This window comes from Nerophis lumbriciformis, linkage group LG11 (assembly GCF_033978685.3).
Source record: "Nerophis lumbriciformis linkage group LG11, RoL_Nlum_v2.1, whole genome shotgun sequence".
In the NCBI taxonomy this organism is placed as follows: domain Eukaryota; kingdom Metazoa; phylum Chordata; class Actinopteri; order Syngnathiformes; family Syngnathidae; genus Nerophis; species Nerophis lumbriciformis.
The window spans coordinates 8,450,982-8,475,384 of NC_084558.2; the positions used below are offsets into that span (position 1 = coordinate 8,450,982).

The window sequence follows — 24,403 nt, forward strand, 5'->3', positions numbered from 1 at the left end:
CCTATGTTATACTAGTGGTGTTCCTCAAGGTTCCATTTTAGGTCCTCTCTTTTTCATTATTCGGGCTACTCAACTGGTGGCACGCAAGTTCCAAATTGTGAGAGACTCACATTTTTGCATCAGTTCTTTGAAAACAGCTTCTGTAACTCCGACAAAATAAATAAACCAAAATCAAATGTCCACTGCGGTGGACGCCGGGTCTCCGTAATATACAAAATAGACTAATAGTGAAGGGAGAAGTTCGTAGCTTTCTGGAAATGTGGCCCCTAAAACAATGTAGTTGAAAATCAATCAATCAATCATCAATTAAACTTTATTTATATAGCCCTAAATCACGAGTGTCTCAAAGGGCTGCACAAGCCACAACGACATCCTCGGCTCAGATCCCACATCAGGGCAAGGAAAAACTCAACCCAATGGGCTACAATGAGAAACCTTGGAGGGGACGGCATATTACAGCATCTGTAAACCCCTGCTCTACACTATAATTATAAGCCATTACGCCTCTGATGCGACAATTTTTCAGCATCTCTGTGTACAAGAGGCTGTAGTGTATAATGTGTATGCAGTCACATGTGATTGCAAACTTTTGCAACAATTGCACTGACAAACATTAAAATATATAAAAACATGTCTTCATTCAGATCGACTGTGATAAAAAAGTGTCCACCCCCACTGTGGGATTGCGTATCATGCACCCACCCTGTTTGTTGACATACCTGCACACACACTCTCTCTCTCCCCCTCCCTCACTCTCTGTGAAGTCTCTCCCTCTCTCTTTCGCCCCAAGAGCATGTACACGCTCGCTGTCGTCTCACTCCTTCAGCTGCTGCAGCACAGATTGCACCAGCAGTGTCGGACTCCATGGCGATGCCTCGCACGTAACGTCAACTTGTAGTTCCTGCTTGGCCTTTTCCTTGTCCATCATGCGAAGAGATCGTCTCCTCTTGGCCGCATCACTCACCGTCATCTTCTCCGCTGACATCTACTTCATCCTCCTGCCAAAGCTACGGAGCACCGGAGAAGGATCGGGACGCTCGTGTTCATGTCAGCCCAGCAACTTCAGTCAGCTCTCGGACTGGACTTTGACTCCGCTCCAGGATATTACTCTTTCACAACCGGACAATGGCGGGTCCAAACTTGACAGGTTGTTTGCGCATCCTTTGTATAACATCCAGACTCCTGCGCTGGGACCTGAGGAGAGTCTGCTGCAGGTGGAGCAGCTGATGGACTACTACAGGAAGAAGGTGTCTCGCTGGGAAAGGTGAGCTTTTATCCTACAAAACAACTTAAGATGTCTGCCAGGACAGTGCAGTTTGTGGTGTTTTTAATAAATCTCACTGCAATCATGAGACCAGAAGGACAGATAGATGCTACAGATGTGGTGTGTTCAGCATAATATAGCGTAACAGGGTGTAGCAAACATGTAGCAATATAGGCCTGGAGTTCTTAACCTTTTTGACCTCGGGTCCCAACTTTTGCATTAGAGCGGGGCCTAGGGCCAACTCAAATATTAACATGAAATAAGTCATTTTACTCTTGATTTTAATCATATTCAGTAATTAATTTGATCTAACCTACTTACTGTTTAACAGGATACATCTTGTCAAATGGTATGAAAGCATGTGTTACTCAAAAATATTATTATCAAAGCTTAGGTCAGGCTGATTACAATAATAAATATACTGCAAAAGAAAAAAATGATTCTTAAAATAAACTGTTGATCAAATTAAAGTGCAAATGAAAAGTGTATTACAACTGAGTACCACTGTGGTCCAAACAGACAACAGCTGAAAAACAGATATTTTTTAAGGCCCCGGCCCTATGGTTAAGAAACACTGATGGAGGCGATCAACAAAAGTATGGCTACCCAGTAGAGAGAATTTTGGGGTGACGATTCGATTCAGAATGGATTTTCTATTCAAACCGATTCTCAATACCTCCTGACGCATGACGTATGTATATGTGCAGCGACTAAGCATGCTGATGGCCTAAAAAAAGTTTAATTTAAAACAAATATAAATATCTATATATTTAAATTTGATCTTTGAAAATTATAAATCGATTTAGAATCGGAATAAAAGAGAATCGCGATTTGGATGTGTATTGATTTTTTTGAGCACCCCTACTACCCAGCCTGCTCACTTCCTTCCATATGTGCACTGCTTTTATAATCACTTCTGTACGCACCTTTACACCTATGCTCACGTGACCTTTACCACACACGCGTGCACACACACGCACACACACACACACACACACACACACACGCATACTCACACAGTAATGATAGGCATACTAAACGATTAATGATGGTTGATTGATCACATTGTGAGTGCACTTCCCAGCTGTAACAAGCAGAAGTTGATTCGGTCTCAACTAGTTCGCGGTCTTAAGAAGAATAACATCAATAACAAGAATCTGTTTATTTCCCTTTTAGTATCAAAGCTTTTAACTGTTTGAAACATACAGGTAAAAGCCAGTAAATTAGAATGTTTTGAAAAACTTGATTTATTTCAGTAATTGCATTCAAAAGGTGTAACTTGTACATTATATTTATTCATTGCACACAGACTGATGCATTCAAATGTTTATTTCATTTAATTTTGATGATTTGAAGTGGCAACAAATGAAAATCCAAAATTCCGTGTGTCACAAAATTAGAATATTACTTAAGGCTAATACAAAAAAGGGATTTTTAGAAATGTTGGCCAACTGAAAAGTATGAAAATGAAAAATATGAGCATGTGCAATACTCAATACTTGGTTGGAGCTCCTTTTGCCTCAATTACTGCGTTAATGCGGCGTGGCATGGAGTCGATGAGTTTCTGGCACTGCTTAGGTGTTATGAGAGCCCAGGTTGCTCTGATAGTGGCCTTCAACTCTTCTGCGTTTTTGGGTCTGGCATTCTGCATCTTCCTTTTCACAATACCCCACAGATTTTCTATGGGGCTAAGGTCAGGGGAGTTGGCGGGCCAATTTAGAACAGAAATACCATGGTCCGTAAACCAGGCACGGGTAGATTTTGCACTGTGTGCAGGCGCCAAGTCCTGTTGGAACTTGAAATCTCCATCTCCATAGAGCAGGTCAGCAGCAGGAAGCATGAAGTGCTCTAAAACTTGCTGGTAGACGGCTGCGTTGACCCTGGATCTCAGGAAACAGAGTGGACCGACACCAGCAGATGACATGGCACCCTAAACCATCACCCAACCATGCAAATTTTGCATTTCCTTTGGAAATCGAGGTCCCAGAGTCTGGAGGAAGACAGGAGAGGCACAGGATCCACGTTGCCTGAAGTCTAGTGTAAAGTTTCCACCATCAGTGATGGTTTGGGGTGCCATGTCATCTGCTGGTGTCGGTCCACTCTGTTTCCTGAGATCCAGGGTCAACGCAGCTGTCTACCAGCAAGTTTTAGAGCACTTCATGCTTCCTGCTGCTGACCTGCTCTATGGAGATGGAGATTTCAAGTTCCAACAGGACTTGGCGCCTGCACACAGCGCAAAATCTACCCGTGCCTGGTTTACGGACCATGGTATTTCTGTTCTAAATTGGCCCGCCAACTCCCCTGACCTTAGCCCCATAGAAAATCTGTGGGGTATTGTGAAAAGGAAGATGCAGAATGCCAGACCCAAAAACGCAGAAGAGTTGAAGGCCACTATCAGAGCAACCTGGGCTCTCATAACACCTGAGCAGTGCCAGAAACTCATCGACTCCATGCCACGCCGCATTAACGCAGTAATTGAGGCAAAAGGAGCTCCAACCAAGTATTGAGTATTGTACATGCTCATATTTGTCATTTTCATACTTTTCAGTTGGCCAATATTTCTAAAAATCCCTTTTTTGTATTAGCCTTAAGTAATATTCTAATTTTGTGACACACGGAATTTTGGATTTTCATTTGTTGCCACTTCAAATCATCAAAATTAAATGAAATAAACATTTGAATGCATCAGTCTGTGTGCAATGAATAAATATAATGTACAAGTTACACCTTTTGAATGCAATTACTGAAATAAATCAAGTTTTTCAAAATATTCTAATTTACTGGCTTTTACCTGTATAATATATCTTTTACCTTCATTTACCCTGGTAAAGGTAAATGAAAGTGAGATTAAAGTGAGATTAAAAATCTCTTTGAAGGGACACAAGCCAAGCCAGACATTCATACACCAGTGGAGGTATTACTGGGAGAAAGGTGGGTGAGGTGTCTTGCCCAAGGACACAACAGGTGTGACAAGGATGGCGGCAGCTGGATTTGTACCAGAAACCCTCAAGTTTCTGGATGAACACTCTACTATTTAAGCCACGCTGTCCCACGTATATACAATACAAGAAAAGAATAAGCGGTAGAAAATGGATGGATGGATGGATGAAAAAAAAATCTATTTATTTATTTATTTAAAGAATAAAATATCTTTTTTTTAAAGTAATTTTTTATTTATTTTATCCATCGTTAGAGAGAAAATGTGGTATACAGTAGTACCTTAACTTACATGCTTAACTCAATGTCTACCATTGGAATTAATTCAAATCAATTAAATTGGTGCTTTACCCCCACCCCCCATCCCCAAAATCGCACAATTTTAACATGTAACATGCCTTTAGAAAATAACAAAACTAGCTTTTAGACCAGGGGTCCCCAAACTTTTTGACTCGGGGGCTGCATTGGGTTAAAAAAATTTGGCCGGGGGCCGGGCTGTATATATATATATATATATATATATATATATATATATATATATATATATATATATATATATATAAATACATATATATATATATATATATATATATATATATATATATATATATATATATATATGTATATATACATATATACATTGTCTTTATAATCCGTTTTGTCATTTAACATCAATTAACATTGATGTTCATCAACATTTAACATTGTCACGTTATCGATGGGAAAATTCATTTTTAGACAGTATGATTGGCCTGAGCGGCTAGGAGACACCGAGAGTAACAAGCGGTAGAAAATGGATTAGAAAGGAAAGATTAAAATTTAAAAAATTAAAAAAATTTAATTAAAAGAAGAAAAAAAAAATTCTTACTTGGGACTTCCCGTGGGCCGGATTTTGGATGCGGATCCAGCCCGCGGGCCGTAGTTTGGGGACCCCTGTTTTAGACAATACAAAAATTGTATTAAAAAAAATACAATAGAATGTAGTACTAACAACTACAACATATTTAACATGGAACTGCACTTCTTTTTTTTTGTATTTTGCCTATCGTTCTCCATAATTATGAAAGACATGATGACAGATGGATTTTTTTTCAATACATTCTTACAGCGGAGAGCCTCTATTTTGCCCATCATATCCAATAAATAAGCATTCAAAAAACGCCAACAATACTCCATTTACATTCCGTGATTTGAATATTAACCAAGTATTAGTGATATTGCTATTATAAGCTCTAACGCAGACAAACTATTTATAGCGGCGCCGTGATCACTAACGTGTGTCCCTATGTGTACGTCATCGAGTGGTCTGCTGTTTCCTCGCTTCCTTGCTCCCTGTAAATTAATCCGAGATCATAAATCATGCATCTCATCTGGACAGAAGAAGTCTGAGTGGGTATTCCGTCAAGTTGGTACACCTTGACAGCCATTTAGGGCCGAAAATGGCCAGAACGACACAAAAAAAGATTGGTCCCCCGTGCCCCCCACCCATTTCATTGTGAGGATTATGAGACATTCTTCATCTAAAATGGGAATATATGAACATCCCAGCAGTTGGCATCCTACTGACAGCAGACATTGTACAGTAAGTGATATTTTATTATGTTTGTTGCCTCACATTAAGTCTGCAGTGAGTGATAATCAGTGATGAAAAGAAAGCAAACGTCGTGATGCGTTTTCTAAATCAATGCACCGCATATGCTTAAAAAGAGCAAAATAAGTAAATGTTAAATGTTATTATAAATGTGCATGTTACTACATTACATACTGTATATTAGGGCTGCAACTAACAACTGATTTGTTAATCGATTAATCTGTCTATTATTACTTCGATTAGTCGATTAATAATCGGATAAAAGAGACAAACTACATTTCTATCCATTCCAGTATTTTATTGGAAAAAAACGGCATACTGGCACCATACTTATTTTGATTATTGTTTCTCAGCTGTTTGTAAATGTTGCAGTTTATAAATAAAGGTTTATAAAAAAAATAATTAAAATTTTTAAAAAAAAGTAGCCTCCGCGCATGCGCATAGCATAGATCCAACGAATCGATGACTAAATTAATCGCCAACTATTTTGATAGTCGATTTTAATCGATTTAATCGATTAGTTGTTGCAGCCCTACTGTATATACTTACATCATGTATATAAAACCTCAATGGAGGTGTCAATATGTTTTTTTAAGGGCTTTTTAGGCGGAATTGCTCCCATAAGCTCCATTGTAATAGCATTTATTTTAATATTTACAAAGCAAAAAAATAATAATAATAACATCCATCTTTCATAATGATTGTAGAGGATAGACAAAATTCTAAATAAAAAAGTGCAGTTCCCCTTTAAGACGTAACGTAATAATAATGTACATCATTTTCCTTCCAGCTACTTCACAGTCCAACACAACATAAGCAGCTTTTCCATATTTTCATAATAAACATTATTGCCTGGCATTAGACTCAATCTGCTTCAGTATGGTGCAGACTAGCAGTGATACGCTGCAACTGCTTCGCCAAATTGGCAACACGCTGTCTTGTTTTCAATGAATATCATTCACTTTTTCTCAGCACTGTCTTTCACACTCACTTCCTTCCTTCCCATGGTTGGAAAACAAGGTAATGTCGATCTCAAGCTACAAGCCAGTGCTAGCGAGTGAGACCAGATGTTTTGGGCAGCTCCTACTGGGTTCACTGTGGCATTTGCTACGCCAACTAACGGCGGGGATGCTTGGAAATGTGATTTTTAGCTTGCAACTTAAAGCATAACAATAAGCTGATAAACAGCTGCGATGAGGTGGCGACTTGTCCAGGGTGTACACCGCCTTCCGCCCGATTGTAGCTGAGATAGGCTCCAGCGCCCCCCGCGACCCCAAAGGGAATAAGCGGTAGAACATGGATGGATGATAAACAGCTCTTATCTCAAAACACTCTGAAGTTGGGGCACTCTTAAGTTGAGGTACCACTGTAGATGTTTATACCCAATGTGTGCCTGCTGCTTGGAGGTTTTGGCTGACTGAAATGAACTACCACACCTGTCACACATGTTTCTGTGAAAAAGAACATGTTTGGCCCAATCACCTCACCCTAAAAGCACGTATAAAAGGGCCTGGCTGTGGTCAAAGGGCAGAGTCACTGATTTTTATGACTGTTCAACTAACCGCACACACGCACACAAACACAAATCCCTTGAAAATAAATACTATTTTGCATCATAACAAATGCACACCCACTAGTGGTAAAATCACCCAGACAATCACAAGTGTTTGCTTTGGGGAAAAGTGATTAAGGCGACATTCAGAGAAAAATGCGTCACTGGAGTCCACACCACAAACATGTTATTCTGAGATTCCACGTCTGACACACTTAAAGTAAACTGTTTTTTTGTTTGTATGTTTTTTTAACACCCTGAACTTCCCCATCTGTTAAGACACAAAGCGGTCTTGGCTTGTGATACTGTCTGGTCTACTCTTTCAGAACGATAGAGACATTTTTGGGCTCTTGGGGTGGAAAAGGAGGAGAATTATGAGCACTTTTATGGCTATTTCCTACGCTTCTGCTGCCATTTAAAACAACAATATGTAGTTACTTTGTTTTAAAATAGGAGACCGACAATCAGTTTGAAGCTGTGCTGGAGAATTTGTCTCTGTGAGTGCCATAGTGACCCCAGACAACTTATTTTAGTGGATAGTATTGGTGCACAAGCCAGGACATGTATAACAACATGCTAGCACGGGGGTGGCTGCTAATGCTATTCAGAAATGTGTGCAGCTAGGGATAGGTAGCAAATTCGGTACCTTTGTTGCACGTGACGTCACATCCAACTGCAAACTTGGCATGGCTCAAACACTTGTCTGGGGGTCAATCACTCGGAGCGAACTTAGCCAGACTACCTTTAAGTATTTTTTAATTCAAAAGGCGCTCAAAAGTACAGTAAGGCACCGCTTTTCAAAATTTGCTAGCTTGATGCTAATTTACATTGAATTAGGCATAGCCATGCTAAAGATTAGCATTAACAATTTTACATGGCGATTTCAACACCACCAAACATGCATGCTAGAATCAAACAGCTGGTGTGTAACAAACACAATACTTACTGTAAGTATTGTGTTTGTACCAGAAACTCTCAAGTTTCTGGTACAAACACAATACTTACAGTTTAAACACTTTGAATGGCTCAACAAAAGAAAATACTTGATCATTTAACTTAATAGCAAAGACTACTTCCTGGCTAAGGCAACACACCAAAGTCTACACACTACTGCCATCTAACATCTTGGTATTGCAACTGCATGCAAAGTCTACTATACAGAGAAGTTCAGTACAGTAAATGAGTAACAGAAGTGTAAGAAAACCAGATAACTGGACAGCACAGCTCAGTGTTAAATGTGAAATACAAAAGAAAAAAAGATTTGTTTTTAAACAATTAACATTAATTAACATATTTGAACACAGACTAAGGTACCCAGAACTGATAGCGCATCGATTCATATGTAAAAGGTACCCACTCATCGCTATGTGCAGTCTGCAGTATCTGCAACCCTGTTTGCATGCACTGACAGAAACTAGTGTTTATTTTCAATGGTTTTGTGTTATCTTGTGTGTATGCAGCGAGTTGAAAAGTCGTAAAGTCAGTGACTCTGCCCCTTGACCACAGCCAGGCCCTTCACATGCACTTTCAGGGTGAGATGATTGGGACAAACATGTTCCTTTTCCACAGTGACACACAAGGTAGTGCATTGAAATCAGCCAAAACCTCCAAGCAGCTGCCACACATGGGGCATAAACAATTTTAGCCTGTGGCTGTAGGCAACCTTCAGATGTAGTTTTGTGCAACTTCACAAGATTGCAATAGCTGTATTTGAAGTTTCACGAGTGATCAGCATCCAACTTTATCTAACGTACTTTCTGGGCTATAGAGTGCACTGGTATTTAAGCCACACCCACCACATTTTAGAAAATGTTTTATATTTTTCCATATATTAGCCGTACCGGACCAAACGCCACAGATATATACCAGTACAATTTTTTTTTTTTATTTACATACGTTAATTGTTTCCAAACGGTGCCTGTCACACGGCAGTAAACAGCTGATCAAACAAAACAAAAGTCATCGTCATGGACCCACTAGTTGTGGAAGCTAGCTCTCTAATCAGCTAAACAGACTAAATAACTCCACAGTGACGTTTTGGTGGATTTACGAAACTTAAACAATACAAAAAGAATGCCATTCTAAGTTAATAATACTAGCACAGACTCTTGTAAACGTGTTAGCATATTCATAATGCTAATGACCCCAGGTTGATTATATTATGAAAGCACATACAAATATCCAATCCAATCCAATCCACTTTATTTATATAGCACATTTAAACAACAAAATGTTTCCAAAGTGCTGCACAACAATATTAAAAACAATATTCAAATATTATCCATAGCTCCACCAATGACTGAATAAAAAGAAAAAGTAAATACATATAAAACCAATATAAAATAAATATGATTAAAAACAATTTTAAAGGGTAAAACCAATTAAAACAGTAAATAGAAATCAAAATTTTAAAAACACAGAGGACAACAGAGGACCACACAACTCACGTAGTGTTAAAAGCCAGAGAATAAAAGTGGGTCTTAAGACGAGACTTAAAACACTCCACTGTGGGAGCAGTTCGAACATGGAGGGGCAGAGTGTTCCAGAGCTTAGGGCCGACCACAGAGATGGCCCTGTCTCCCCTGGTTGTAAGTCTGGTCTTGGGCACCACGAGCTGGAGCTGGCTCTCGGACCTCAGAGCACGCGCAGGATTGTAAATTTGGATGAGGTCCGAGATATACTGAGGTGCCAGTCCATGTAAAGCTTTAAAAACAAACAGCAAGGTTTTAAAATCAATTCTAAGATGAACAGGGAGCCAGTGCAAAGTCTCAAGAATTGGGGTTATATAGTCTGCATATGCATGAAAACACTTCTACAGATATCACACAGGACGGTTTAGTTAGATTGAATGGTTTTATTATATTGTAAAACTGACAAACGTTGCTTGGAGTGATGAATGAAGAATCATTTGGAGCAGAAATGCTACGGACAATTGTACTTCCGGTTCAAGGCACAAAACAGGAAGTACATTTTCAACCTACAGCACCGGCAGTGGGCGAACTTGTCCAAGAAATGGCGCCATAGCAGAAACATTACCACACCTTTTCAGTGTCTCTGTCTGTGTTGAAAACTATTTGTTGAAGCGAAGAAAATTCCATAAATTAGCCGCACCGTTATTACATGTGTAACACCGTTAGGGTTGAAAGCCTAGCAAATAAAGTAGCGGCTTATAGTTCGAAAAATATGGCACCTCTACATTAGGGATGTAACTTTATCAAAATCTCACAGTACGATACTATCATGATATTAAGCCCACGGTACAATATTATTGTGGCACATGTAAAAAAAAAAAAAAAACTTAAATATGTTATAGTGTGTCAAATTAAGTGGCAAGAATGTTTAGGATAAACCGTAATTGAACACAAACATAATGCTTAAATGTTCTTATCATATTATTACTACAAACAAGTATATAGAAATATACTTTTAAATAGACTGTGTCTTTAAAGTGACAATATAAACATCCAGTGTAACAAATGTAAAACAATAATATTCACGTTTGTGTCTTTTAACTTTTGACTTCAGGGCAACAGTGTCCTCTGTAGTGGACATCTTAAATCACGTTGGAAAACGCCGATTCTCAGAAAAGTTAGCTGATAATTTAATGTTTTATAATGTAAACACCTCACAAACTGATGTTTGGCCTCGCTGGCATCTAATATATTTGTCGGGTGATGTTCTATCAAGTAGCTTCTCATATTATTTGTGCCACGTAACAAAACTTTTTTTGTCTGCGCCGGCGCATTTCCTACTTAAAACATAAATAACAGATCCATTTAAACCAAGCGTTGATTCAATATTCTTGACAAAAAGGTGGGTTAAAACATCACAACTTCTGACCGGCTTTATGTGTCGTCCTGGCAACGCTCCAAACAAAGGCAGCGGCTTTGTCTTACAGTACACAGATCTTAGAGGTTGCGTTTTCACCAGGGGTTGTTTGTCTGTCTGTTAGCAACATAACTCAAAAAGTTATGGATAGAGTTTGATGAAAAAAACAATCCTTTCTCCCTCCTTTACGACTTCGCACACTCGCGCTACGCAGGGAATTTTTGGAGATGTAGTTTACTTCCAGGCCCGCCAATTTAAATGTGCCAGAAAAAAACTACACTGACCAAGTTTTAGATACCGTGACACGTCACTGCATTATTGTGATGATTTTGATACCGAAATACCGTTGTCTTTAAAACACCGTTACACCCCTACACTTCATGCCATTTTAACTGTTCAAGTACTGTTGTTTGCGATGAATCCTGCTGTGTTGTGCTATATACTTGTTAATAAGACAGCTCCATTTCTCTTCCCACTTTCTCACGCAATCCGAATCATAGTCAAAGTTGTTGTATGTAATGAGTTTTCCTATTTCTGAAATAACAGCTAATGTTGAAAATAAGCCATCTAACATTGCTGTGTTCACTCCTCAGACACATGAAGTTATACAATGAAGCGGCGTTTGCCTCCAACATCACCGTAATGGAGCATGAAGTGGCCTTTGACCCTGACGCCAGCTGGATCAAGTTCCACCTGGGAATAAGTCGCTATGCTCTCTACTCCCGCCAGGACCCCGCTATTACACAGCTGCTCTGGGACATGCGAGACATGACCGTGGTCAACGCAGGTAACGGATGGATGGACTAAATCCAATTTATCATCCCCAGCATTATTGTAGCTATTCTTGTGATGAATTATTCATTTCGTACATCATCCTCTTACAGATTACACCCAGGATGGCAAGTCTTTAAAAGGAGCATGTGACTGCAGCCAAGGTAAGGTCAGTTCACTTTTAAATTTGATGTAAGCTTATGCAAAACACACGACTCAAGGATGAGGGGGGGAGATTCATATTTATTGCAGTGTTCATTTCAATGACATCTTAGTTATATTCAACAACTTATTTTCCCCTGACTAAAATAAGACTTTTACTAATTAAAACAAAGGCACGTTGACTAAGACAATGATGAAATTAACTGACATTTTAGTCTGCGAATAAAAAACGATATTCAGAAATGCTATCCAATCATATTCGATTTCTCCTTGTAAAATGGGCTGGACAAGATGGGAATATAACCAATCACTGCTATCAAGTTTGCACATGTTTTAGTACACTCAAATCTTTAGTAAATCAGGCCCTTAGTGTACACTTGGGAGAAAGAGAAGAAGACTTAAAGGGGAGCTGAATTTTTTTTTTTTTTTTTTGGGCTATCGCTCGCAATCATTATGAGAGACAAGACGACGGATGTATATTTTTTTTTAATGCATTCCAACTTGTAAATAAACATAAATAAATGTCCGCTTATAACGAAGTCAGTGGGAGGTCCTCCATTCCGCCCATAAAATCCCTTTAAAAATACATCCAAAAATGTATATTTCGTGACTTGAATGTTAGCATTATTGTTATTATAAGCGTTAATGCAGACAAACTATTTTTAGTGGCGCCGTGATCAGAGGGAGCAAACAACTTGTGCTGCTGTATTGACATCAGTGGCTGCTCATGCCTCGGACTCCCAGCTGGATAGTAGAAGGATGAAGACGAGCTGGTCAACTTTGGCATTCAATTTAGACCCAGCAATGTCTAGAAAGAAACTCAGGAGACGCTAGGTCTACGCTTGGTTCCACTCCCATTTTTTTTCATGAGGATTATGAGTCATTCTTCACCTAAATGGGAATATATGAACATCCTCGCAGTTGGCAACCTAAGGACAGCTGACATTGTACAGTAAATTATGTTGTATTATGCTTGTTGACTCTCATGAAGTCTGCATGTTGTCGAAAAAAATGATCAAAATACCTAAACTTAAAATGTTATTATAAATGTGCCTGTTACTACATTACATATATACTTACATCATGTATATAAAACCTTAATGAAGGTGTTTGGATGTTTTTAAGGGCTTTATAGGTGGAATAGAGCGACTACCATAGGCTCCATTGTAAGCGGACTTTGGCTAACATTTATTCAATATTTAGAGTGCATTAAAAAAAAGAAAAACATACGCGTTCCTGTCTTACATAAGGATTGTGAATAATAGAAAACATTTAAAAAAATAAGTGCAGTTCCTCTTTAAGTTAACTAAATTTACAGTAATTTTAGTTTACTAATATCTTGTAAAATTGAGTCAACTAGAACTAGACTAAAAATAAATTAGATGACTATAATATGACTAAAACTTTTTTTTTTTCATCAAAAGACTATGACTAAAAACAGCTGTCAAAATTAACTCGGATTTATTGGTACTCGAGTGCAACGAAAGGGGGCCTCGCCCAGGGCGCCACTTTTTTCATGTAATGTTAGTATTTTTTTATTAGTTAATGGGAAGTGTGCATAATATTTTTCACACGGAAGCGATGGGTGCGATCCTTAATCTGACACCACCGGACATACAATAAAAAACACAACAGCTAAAAACAATCAAATAACAGCTTTTAAAACATATTTATATATTCACAAAGGAAACAGTACGCGACAAAGCAGCAAAAGCAACACACACCACGCATCACAATCCCTGTTATTCAAAAGGAGACTTATACAACTGTACATTAATAAAATGATTATGCTGGAAAGTATACGTTATAAAGTGCCTGTGTAAAGAGGTATATAATTCACAAAAATACCCAAGATACAATGCATAAATTACAAAATTACACATACATTAAAATTATTTCAGAAGACACCACAATACACAGCTACGATGTAGTGTATGGTATATACAGGTAAAAGCCAGCAAATTTGAATATTTTGAAAAACTTGATTTATTTCAGTAATTGCATTCAAAAGGTGTAACTTGTACATTATATTTATTCATTGCACACAGACTGATGCATTCAAATGTTTATTTCATTTAATTTTGATGATTTGAAGTGGCAACAAATGAAAATCCAAAATTCCGTGTGTCACAAAATTAGAATATTACTTAAGGCTAATACAAAAAAGAGATTTTTAGAAATGTTGGCCAACTGAAAAGTATGAAAATGAAAAATATGAGCATGTACAATACTCAATACTTGGTTGGAGCTCCTTTTGCCTCAATTACTGCGTTAATGCGGCGTGGCATGGAGTCGATGAGTTTCTGGCACTGCTCAGGTGTTATGAGAGCCCAGGTTGCTCTGATAGTGGCCTTCAACTCTTCTGCGTTTTTGGGTCTGGCATTCTGCATCTTCCTTTTCACAATACCCCACAGATTTTCTATGGGGCTAAGGTCAGGGGAGTTGGCGGGCCAATTTAGAACAGAAATACCATGGTCCGTAAACCAGGCACGGGTAGATTTTGCGCTGTGTGCAGGCGCCAAGTCCTGTTGGAACTTGAAATCTCCATCTCCATAGAGCAGGTCAGCAGCAGGAAGCATGAAGAACTCTAAAACTTGCTGGTAGACGGCTGCGTTGACCCTGGATCTCAGGAAACAGAGTGGACCGACACCAGCAGATGACATGGCACCCCAAACCATCACCAAACCATGCAAAGTTTGCATTTCCTTTGGAAATCGAGGTCCCAGAGTCTGGAGGAAGACAGGATCCACGTTGCCTGAAGTCTAGTGTAAAGTTTCCACCATCAGTGATGGTTTGGGGTGCCATGTCATCTGCTGGTGTCGGTCCACTCTGTTTCCTGAGATCCAGGGTCAACGCAGCCGTCTACCAGCAAGTTTTAGAGCACTTCATGCTTCCTGCTGCTGACCTGCTCTATGGAGATGGAGATTTCAAGTTCCAACAGGACTTGGCGCCTGCACACAGCGCAAAATCTACCCGTGCCTGGTTTACGGACCATGGTATTTCTGTTCTAAATTGGCCCGCCAACTCCCCTGACCTTAGCCCCATAGAAAATCTGTGGGGTATTGTGAAAAGGAAGATGCAGAATGCCAGACCCAAAAACGCAGAAGAGTTGAAGGCCACTATCAGAGCAACCTGGGCTCTCATAACACCTGAGCAGTGCCAGAAACTCATCGACTCCATGCCACGCCGCATTAACGCAGTAATTGAGGCAAAAGGAGCTCCAACCAAGTATTGAGTATTGTACATGCTCATATTTTTCATTTTCATACTTTTCAGTTGGCCAACATTTCTAAAAATCCCTTTTTTGTATTAGCCTTAAGTAATATACTAATTTTGTGACACACGGAATTTTGGATTTTCATTTGTTGCCACTTCAAATCATCAAAATTAAATGAAATAAACATTTGAATGCATCAGTCTGTGTGCAATGAATAAATATAATGTACAAGTTACACCTTTTGAATGCAATTACTGAAATAAATTAAGTTTTTCAAAATATTCTAATTTACTGGCTTTTACCTGTATAAAGCCTGCTCAAAACCTTTATTCTACACAGTGACTAAATGAATGCATAAGTTTAAAGTTTAGTTTAATCAAAGAGCACTGAAGCTAGAACCGCCACTGCCGGTTAATTATTAATACAAAGTCAAGGCAGAATAGAAGACACTGTAATAAGTGGACACAACGGCCAACTACTCCATGTTGTCACAAATATCCTACAGCTCTAACGCTTGTGTATTCTGTTTGATGACTAATAAGGTTTTTAAAAGCAGCATAATGCAATGGAACATTTCATTTTGTCTTTGATGCAGTGGTGAAGCCCAGTGGACACCATCTGAAACTAGCTCTAAAAATGCAGAACTTTGCCAAGGCCATGTTCAAGCCAATGAGGTGAGCTCACACCTATAGAGCCCACTTTACTACCTCATTTAACACCCTACTTAATGAGTTGTATGTGTGTGTCAGACAGCAGAGGGAGGACGAGACTCCAGAAGACGTCTTCTATTTTGTCGATGTCCAGAGACACAACGCGGAGATTGCTGCCTTTCACCTGGACAGGTGAAGTTCCCCCCTTTCACATCACTATCAGTCACCATATTTGGTTTGAACAAACTACTTTACAATTACACTACAGTCGTACCTCAACTTAAGACTCTTGGTTAATTGTCCTACTCTAAGTTACGAGCATCGCCGCCATTAGTTGGCGTAGAAAATGTCACCGACCCAAACATCTGGTCTTCCTCACCAGCATTAGCTTATAGCTAGAGATGCACATAACTTTGTTTGCCAACAATGGGAAAGGAAGGAAGTGAGTGTGAAGGATAGTTGCTGAGATAAAGAAGAGGATGATATTCATTGAATTAAAAAAATAAATCATCAAATACGCGTGTCGCCAACTGGGCAAAGTAATTGAAGCGCATCACTGCTAGCCTGCATCATACTGAAGCAGAGTGAGGGGTGTCAAACTCATTTTAGATCGGGGGCCACAAGGAGAAAAATCTACTCCCAAGTGGGCCGGACTGGTAAAATCCTGGCACGATAACTTAAAAATAAAGACAACTTCAGATCTTTGTTTAAAAATAGAACAAGCACATTCTGAGAATGTACAAATCATAATGTTGTTGGGGTTTTTATTTACACTTACATGTTGCGGTTAATAGTATTCTATCTTTATTTGTCGTTATTTATATTTTCTGAATAAATCATGTGATAATGTTCATCAGTCAACTCATTGGTGTTAATTTTCAACCTATCAAGATAAATTACAGTATGTTATTTATGTAGTTTGATCATTTTCCTCGACTGATGTACTAACATCATGTGGTTTATTTTGTACATATGTAGCATCATCTACAAAGATACAAAGAATTGCTATTGTGACATCCTGTAGACACATTTAGAACAGCTGTTTCTTTCATTCAAAAATTTCAGGTCAATTTTTATATTTGGCGAACTCCTCCCGCGGGCCGGATAAAACCTGTTGGCGGCCCTAATCCGGCCCTCGGTCCATATGTTTGACAGCCCTGGTCTAACGCCAGCCAAGTTTGTTAAAAATATATATAAACGGCAGACATTTATCCATGAAAATATGGAAACCTGCTGATGCTGTTTTTGATGGAGAAGAAGATGCTGTCCACTCTCCAAGGTAAATACTGTACACCAGGGTTCCCCAAACTACGGCCCGCAGGCCGGATACGGCCCAACAGCGTCCAAAATCCGGCCTGCGGGAAGTCCCAAGTTAAAAAAAAAATAAGATTATTTTTCTAAGTCTGTCCTTTTTAATCAATTTTCTAGGGCTTGTTACTCTTGAAGTCTCCTAGCCGTTTAGGCAAATCATATTGTCTAAACATGCATATTCCCATCGATAATGCTGTACACCAATTGCATTACCGTATTTTTCGGAGTATAAATCGCACCGGAGTATAAATCGCACCTGCCGAAAATGCATACTAAAGAAGGAAAAAAAACCAATATGCAACTTTCATAAACTATGAAAAAAACTGCGACTTAATAGTCCGAAAAATACGGTACTTCAAAAAACTAAAGTTAAAAATTAAAGTACCAATGATTGTCACACACACTAGGTGTGGTGAGATTATCCTCTGCATTTGACCCATCACCCTCACCCCCTGGGAGGTGAGGGGAGCAGTGAGCAGCAGAGGTGGCCGCGCCCGGGAATCATTTTGGTGATTTAACCCCCAAATGCAACCCTTGATGCATTTTTTGGGGGGCCAAACACCAATTACCGTATTTTCCGCACTATAAGGCGCATCTAAAAACCACAAATTTTCTCAAAAGCTGACAGTGCGCCTTATAACCCGGTGCGCTTTATATATGGATAAATATTAAGATTCATTTTCATAAAGTTTAGGTCTCGCAACTACGGTAAACAGCCGCCATCTTTTTTCCCCGTAGAAGAAGCGCGCGGTGCATGCTGGGATATGTGACGTTTCATTTCCATTTGTGTGTTTATGTAAAGACCCCAAAATGGCTCCTATTAAGTGTGTTGTCTGTCTAATTATAAATAATGCAGACGAGGCGTGTTAACTGAGTTCTCAACGTTTACTCGCAGCGTGCTAACTGCCAGCATACAACGCTTCTCAGGGCTACCGCGCATGCTCGTAACTATCGTTGCATGCTGGGTAGTGTAGTTGTTATATTTGCTAGCTCATAACAGCACATTGAGAGACACGCTTACGCGCTTAATTCAATACTCGCCGTCATTCCGGGTGGATTGACAAAAGACCTCCAGCCGCTAGATATTGGTGTCAACAGGGCATTCGAAGCTAGACTGCTAACTGCGTGGGAACAATGGATGACAGAAGGCGAACACACCTTCACTAAGACGAGGAGGCAGCGCCAGACGACGCCAACATCTGCCAGTGGATCGTAAATTTGCCCAACTTTTCACTTCGGACACCGAAGACGAAGGATTTACGAATGAAGAATAACTTCAGAAAGTGAGCGCTATGTTTATTTTGTGTGTTGTGACATTAACGTTCGAGCAACATTATGTTGCTATTGCTCTGCACTATTTTGAATTTTACTATGTTTGTGATTGCACATTTGCGTACATTTTGGGAGTGAACAGAGTTGTTAGAACGCTGGTTTTTAATATATTATTAAAGTTTGACTGACCTATCTGACTGTTTTTTTGACATTCCCTTTAGCGCAGCGTAGGCGCGGCTTATAGTCCGGGGCGGCTTATTGGTGGACAAAGTTATGAAATATGCCATTCATTGAAGGTGCGGCTAATAATCCGGTGCGCCTTGTAGTGCGGAAAATACGGTAAATTGATTTAAACTCATTTCAATGGGAGACGTTTATTTGCGACACACATTTTTTGAGTTAAGAACGTGTGTCACGTAACCAATCAAGCATGTAAACTTGGAAATGTCTGTACTTTTACGTTATTACAATCACTATTAAATTAACTAACGACGGCATTCACTGTGGAACGGATCGTGCTCCTTTGCAGATGCCATGGTAGAATATAGAATGATAGAATTTCCCAGCTGAGTAAGCAAGCATATTATAAGTCATGTGGTGTACTGGACAGTATCATTAAAGCATGATTGTGTAAAATCACCCAATCTCCACTAGACAACGAAGACATAGCACAAACGTTGACTGTTCATGGCTATAATTTCACCCAGACTGTTATTAGTGTATGCTGCCTCTTTCCCCACAACCCTTTTTTTTCTTCCATTTATTGCATTTCTGTTTTGCCTGAGGCCTTTCTCATTACTGCTCAATAATCTCTTTCATACTTTCAGCTTCACACTCCAATTGTTTAATCAATGGCTAAAATGTGGCCTGTGGGCAGCGAAGAGATCTTTATATGGATACAAATGCAATGCAATGTGATTTGCTTTCACACTGAAGTTACTGTGCAAAAAAAAAAAAGATTTTAATTATGAAAAGTAGCATCACAGTTTCTACACAGATGCAGCTCACAACCACTAGGGGGCGTACTTGCATGATCTCTATGAATTTGCTGTTGCCCTAGCCTTCATTTCTTTGGTTAGAAATTTCTCAGCAGTTTTTACTTACTGATAAAATAAAATTAACACAAAAAAAAAAGAAGATAAACGATAGCACTTAATTAAAGTGTAGATGGATGGATGTGTGTGTTTACCTGGGTAACATTGTGACTCCCTTTTTGTCTTTTAGGATTCTCGACTTCCGCAGAGTTCCACCGGTGGCTGGCAGGTGGTTGAACCTCACCGGAGAAGTGCTCCAAATGACCCGAAATGACGAACTACGAGCGGTTTTCTTCACCTCACCCGGTAAAGGGACTTCGTTTAAAAGAGGATTAGGCCGCTACAACGCCATTATACATGCTTATTGTTCATTTTTAGTTTGTATTACCGACGCTCTCTCTCTTCTTCACCTTTGCTGGGTTGTTCAGTTGTGAATTAGCACCATCTGGTGGACAAAACATAGTAATACAGTTGTGGTACTCTGAATAGATGGGATGATAGAAACATGGATTTATATTTATGAATTAATTAATATTTTAATCATGTGAGAACAATTAAGGCTTAAATGAACAATTGCCTGTTTCGATTATGATGGATCATTCAGTGGTAAATTAGCGTCACCTTGTAGTCAAATACAGAAATGCATCTGTATCACTTGGACAGACATTATCTCTTATACTTTACTATAATTATGACTTATGTGATGCAAAAAAATATCCTTTGTAAAAAAAAAAAAAAAGATAACTGCGAAATATTTTACAATTTTAAATTTCTTAGTGTGTTTTGGTTATAATGTGTTTGTTATAATGAACAGGGGGAAAAAAATAATGAACAGGAAAAAAATATATACAATGCAAAAAAGTTACACTTTGCAAAAAAAGATTTTTACATTATTTCAATGCATTTTTGTTGGCAGAAAGTATGTATGATGACAGGAAAAACAGCAACATTATTATGCAAAGAACATTTTAAAAAGGTTAAAAAAGATAGGTACAAGATAATTATTTTTTTGTTTACATTATATTAATGTGTTTTGGTTGGCAGAAAAATGTTACAATATACAGAACAAAATTATAAAACTCAAAAAATATATACTTAATAAAAAAGATAGATAGTTTCTACATTATTTTAATGCATTTTTGTTGGCAGAAAACATGTACGATGACAGGAAAAACTGCAATATTATTATGCAAAAAACATTTTAAAAAGGTTAAAGAAGATAAGTACGAGATAATTATTTATTTATTTTTACATTATATTAATGCGTTTTGGTTAGCAGAAAAATGTTATAATACACAGAAAAAATTATAAACTCAAAGAAAATATACTTAACAAAAAAGACGGATAGTTTTTACATTATTTTAATGCATTTTTGTTGGCAGAAAACATGTATGATGACAGGAAAAACAGAAACATATGCAAAAACAAACAAAAAACATCTTAAAAAGGTTAAAAAAGATAGGTACCAGATAATTGTTTTTTTACATTATATTATTGTGTTTTGGTTGGCAGAAAAATGTTATAAAACGCCAAAAAATGTATACTTAAAAAATATTTAATGCATTTTTGTTGGCAGAAAAAATTTACAAAATGACAAACATTTATTATCCATCCATTTTCTACCGCTTGTCTCTTTCAGGGTAGCGGGGGGGTGCTGGAGCCTATCTCAGCTGCATTCTTATTATCCAAAAATGATTTTAAAAAGTAAACAAAATATAGGTGCAATATGATTTAATTTTTTACTTTATAGTAATGCATTTTGGTTGGCAGAAAGTATGTATGATGACAGGAAAAACAGCAACATTATTATGCAAAGAACATTTTAAAAAGGTTAAAAAAGATAGGTACAAGATAATAATTTTTTTGTTTGCATTATATTAATGTGTTTTGGTTGGCAGAAAAATGTTACAATATACAGAACAAAATTATAAAACTCAAAAAATATATACTTAATAAAAAAGATAGATAGTTTCTACATTATTTTAATGCATTTTTGTTGGCAGAAAACATGTACGATGACAGGAAAAACTGCAATATTATTATGCAAAAAACATTTTAAAAAGGTTAAAGAAGATAAGTACGAGATAATTATTTATTTATTTTTACATTATATTAATGCGTTTTGGTTAGCAGAAAAATGTTATAATACACAGAAAAAATTATAAACTCAAAGAAAATATACTTAACAAAAAAGACGGATAGTTTTTACATTATTTTAATGCATTTTTGTTGGCAGAAAACATGTATGATGACAGGAAAAACAGAAACATATGCAAAAAAAAAAAAAAAAAAACATCTTAAAAAGGTTAAAAAAGATAGGTACCAGATAATTGTTTTTTTACATTATATTATTGTGTTTTGGTTGGCAGAAAAATGTTATAAAACGCCAAAAAATGTATACTTAAAAAATATTTAATGCATTTTTGTTGGCAGAAAAAATTTACAAAATGACAAACATTTATTATCCATCCATTTTCTATCAATCAATCAATCAATCAATCTTTATTTATATAGCCCTAAATCACAAGTGTCTCAAAGGGCTGCACAAGCCACAACGACATCCTCGGTACAAAGCCCACATACGGGCAAGGAAAAACTCACCCCAGTGGGACGTCGATGTGAATGACTATGAGAAACCTTGGAGAGGACCGCATATGTGGGTAACCCCCCCCCTCTAGGGGAGACCGAAAGCAATGGATGTCGAGTGGGTCTGACATAATATTGTGAGAGTCCAGTCCATAGTGGATCCAACATACGGTAATAGTAAGAGTCCAGTCCATAGTGGGGCCAGCAGGACACCATCCCGAACGGAGACGGGTCAGCAGCGCAGAGATGTTCCCAGCCGATGCACAGGCGAGCGGTCCACCCCGAGTCCCGACTCTGGACAGCCAGCACTTCATCCATGGCCACCGGACCTGTGCCCCCCCCTCAAGGAAAAGGGGAGCAGAGGAGAAAAGAAAAGAAACGGCAGATCAACTGGTCTAACAGGGGGGCTATTTAAAGGCTAGAGTATACAAATGAGTTTTAAGACATTTTCTACCGCTTGTCTCTTTCAGGGTAGCGGGGGGGGGGGGGTGCTGGAGCCTATCTCAGCTGCATTCTTATTATGCAAAAATGATTTTAAAAAGTAAACAAAATATAGGTGCAATATGATTTAATTTTTTACTTTATAGTAATGCATTTTGGTTGGCAGAAAACATGTTATAATACACAGAAATAAGGTATACTTTGCAAAAAAATAAAGACACATTTTTTTTTTTACATTATTTTAATGCGTTTTTGTTAGCAGAAAAAAATGTAATATGATCACCAAAAAACAAACATTTTACTGTGCAAAAAAAATATTTTAAAAGTAAAGTAAGTAAAAGATAATTAAAATGTTGACACTACATAAATACAGAGTATTTAAATAATACATTAACATTGTTTGATAGTGTTATTGTTGAATGATTAATGCATGTGCAAATTTGCTAAGGATACACATCTTTAAATATTTCTAAATAAGAAACTAAATAATCTTTTTTTTCTCTCTCCAAACAGCAAACAACACATGTTTTTTTGCCAAATGCCTGTACATGTGTAAGACGGAATATGCAGTATGCGGAACCCCCGACCTGCTGGAGGGCTCCCTGTCTGCCTACCTGCCAGGCCTCAGCATCGCCCCCCGCATCTCCATCCCCAACCCCTGGATACGCTCCTACTCCTTCACCAGGCAGGAAGAGTAAGACTCATCATAAAACATCATGATAGGTACACAAATCTTGCATATTTATTGGTGTTGGTCTTAAAGATGGGAGGTGAATCCGCTCTACTGTGACACCATAAAGAAGCTTTACCCTTACAACTCAGGCAACCGCCTCCTCAACATCATCGACATGTCCATCTTTGACTTCCTGATGGGTAATAATTATCAACCCCACATTCTCACTGCGTTGGTTCAACACGTCTTTGTCATGCAGGCAACATGGACCGGCACCACTATGAGATCTTCACCAAATTTGGCGACGAAGGTTTTCTTCTCCACTTGGACAATGCCAGAGGGTGAGAAAGCGGAACACAATATGCTCCAAAATGCTCTAATGATCATACGTTTATGTGATGGTAGATTTGGGAAGCACAGCCAAGATGAGATCTCTATCCTGGCTCCACTGTCTCAGTGCTGCATGTAAGTATGATGCCACGGTGCAGGGACATCTTCATTTTCATGCATTAAGACAGACGTGTCAAACATATGACCCGAGGGCCCGCGAACAGGTTTTATCCGGCCCGCGGGATGAGTTTTTGAATAAGAAAAACAGCTGTTCTAAATGTGTCCACTGGATGTCGCAATAGCAATTCTTTGTATCTTTGTAGATGATGCTACATATGTACAAAATAAACCACATGATGTTGGTACATCAGTCGAGGAAAATGATCAAACTACATAAATAACATCCTGTAATTTGATTTTGATATACTTTTTTTCATCTTGATAGATTGAAAATGAACACCAATGAGTTGACTAAAGAACATTATCACATAATTTATTCAGAAAATATAAATAACGACAAATAAAGTATATATACTAGAGATGCGCGGATAGGCAATTATTTCATCCGCAACCGCGTCAGAAAGTCGTCAACCATCCGCCATCCACCCGATGTAACGTTTGAGCAGAACTGCACCCGCCCACCATCCGCCCGTTGTTATATATCTAATATTAATAAAACATTTAAAAAAAAGGGTGAAAACTACGCGAATTGCACCTTGTGCAGACAAGATTTTTCGATCGGACACGGAGGAATTAGCGATGTAAAAGACCACGTTGGGACAAA

General features: G+C 38.3%; 1 protein-coding gene across 1 annotated transcript in view; it reads left to right on the forward strand.

Moving 5' to 3' along the window:
• The first annotated feature begins 791 nt into the window (after positions 1-791).
• The window catches only part of fam20a (FAM20A golgi associated secretory pathway pseudokinase), a 37,663-nt gene continuing 14,051 nt past the window's right edge, over positions 792-24,403 (forward strand). Inside the window, exons 1-10 of the mRNA XM_061967502.1 lie at positions 792-1,264; positions 11,766-11,959; positions 12,057-12,107; positions 15,918-15,996; positions 16,072-16,164; positions 19,780-19,895; positions 23,130-23,310; positions 23,380-23,489; positions 23,549-23,630; positions 23,695-23,754. Coding sequence (XP_061823486.1) covers positions 927-1,264; positions 11,766-11,959; positions 12,057-12,107; positions 15,918-15,996; positions 16,072-16,164; positions 19,780-19,895; positions 23,130-23,310; positions 23,380-23,489; positions 23,549-23,630; positions 23,695-23,754 — 1,304 coding nt within the window. The 5' untranslated portion in view covers positions 792-926. The remainder of the gene's footprint in view (positions 1,265-11,765; positions 11,960-12,056; positions 12,108-15,917; positions 15,997-16,071; positions 16,165-19,779; positions 19,896-23,129; positions 23,311-23,379; positions 23,490-23,548; positions 23,631-23,694; positions 23,755-24,403) is intronic.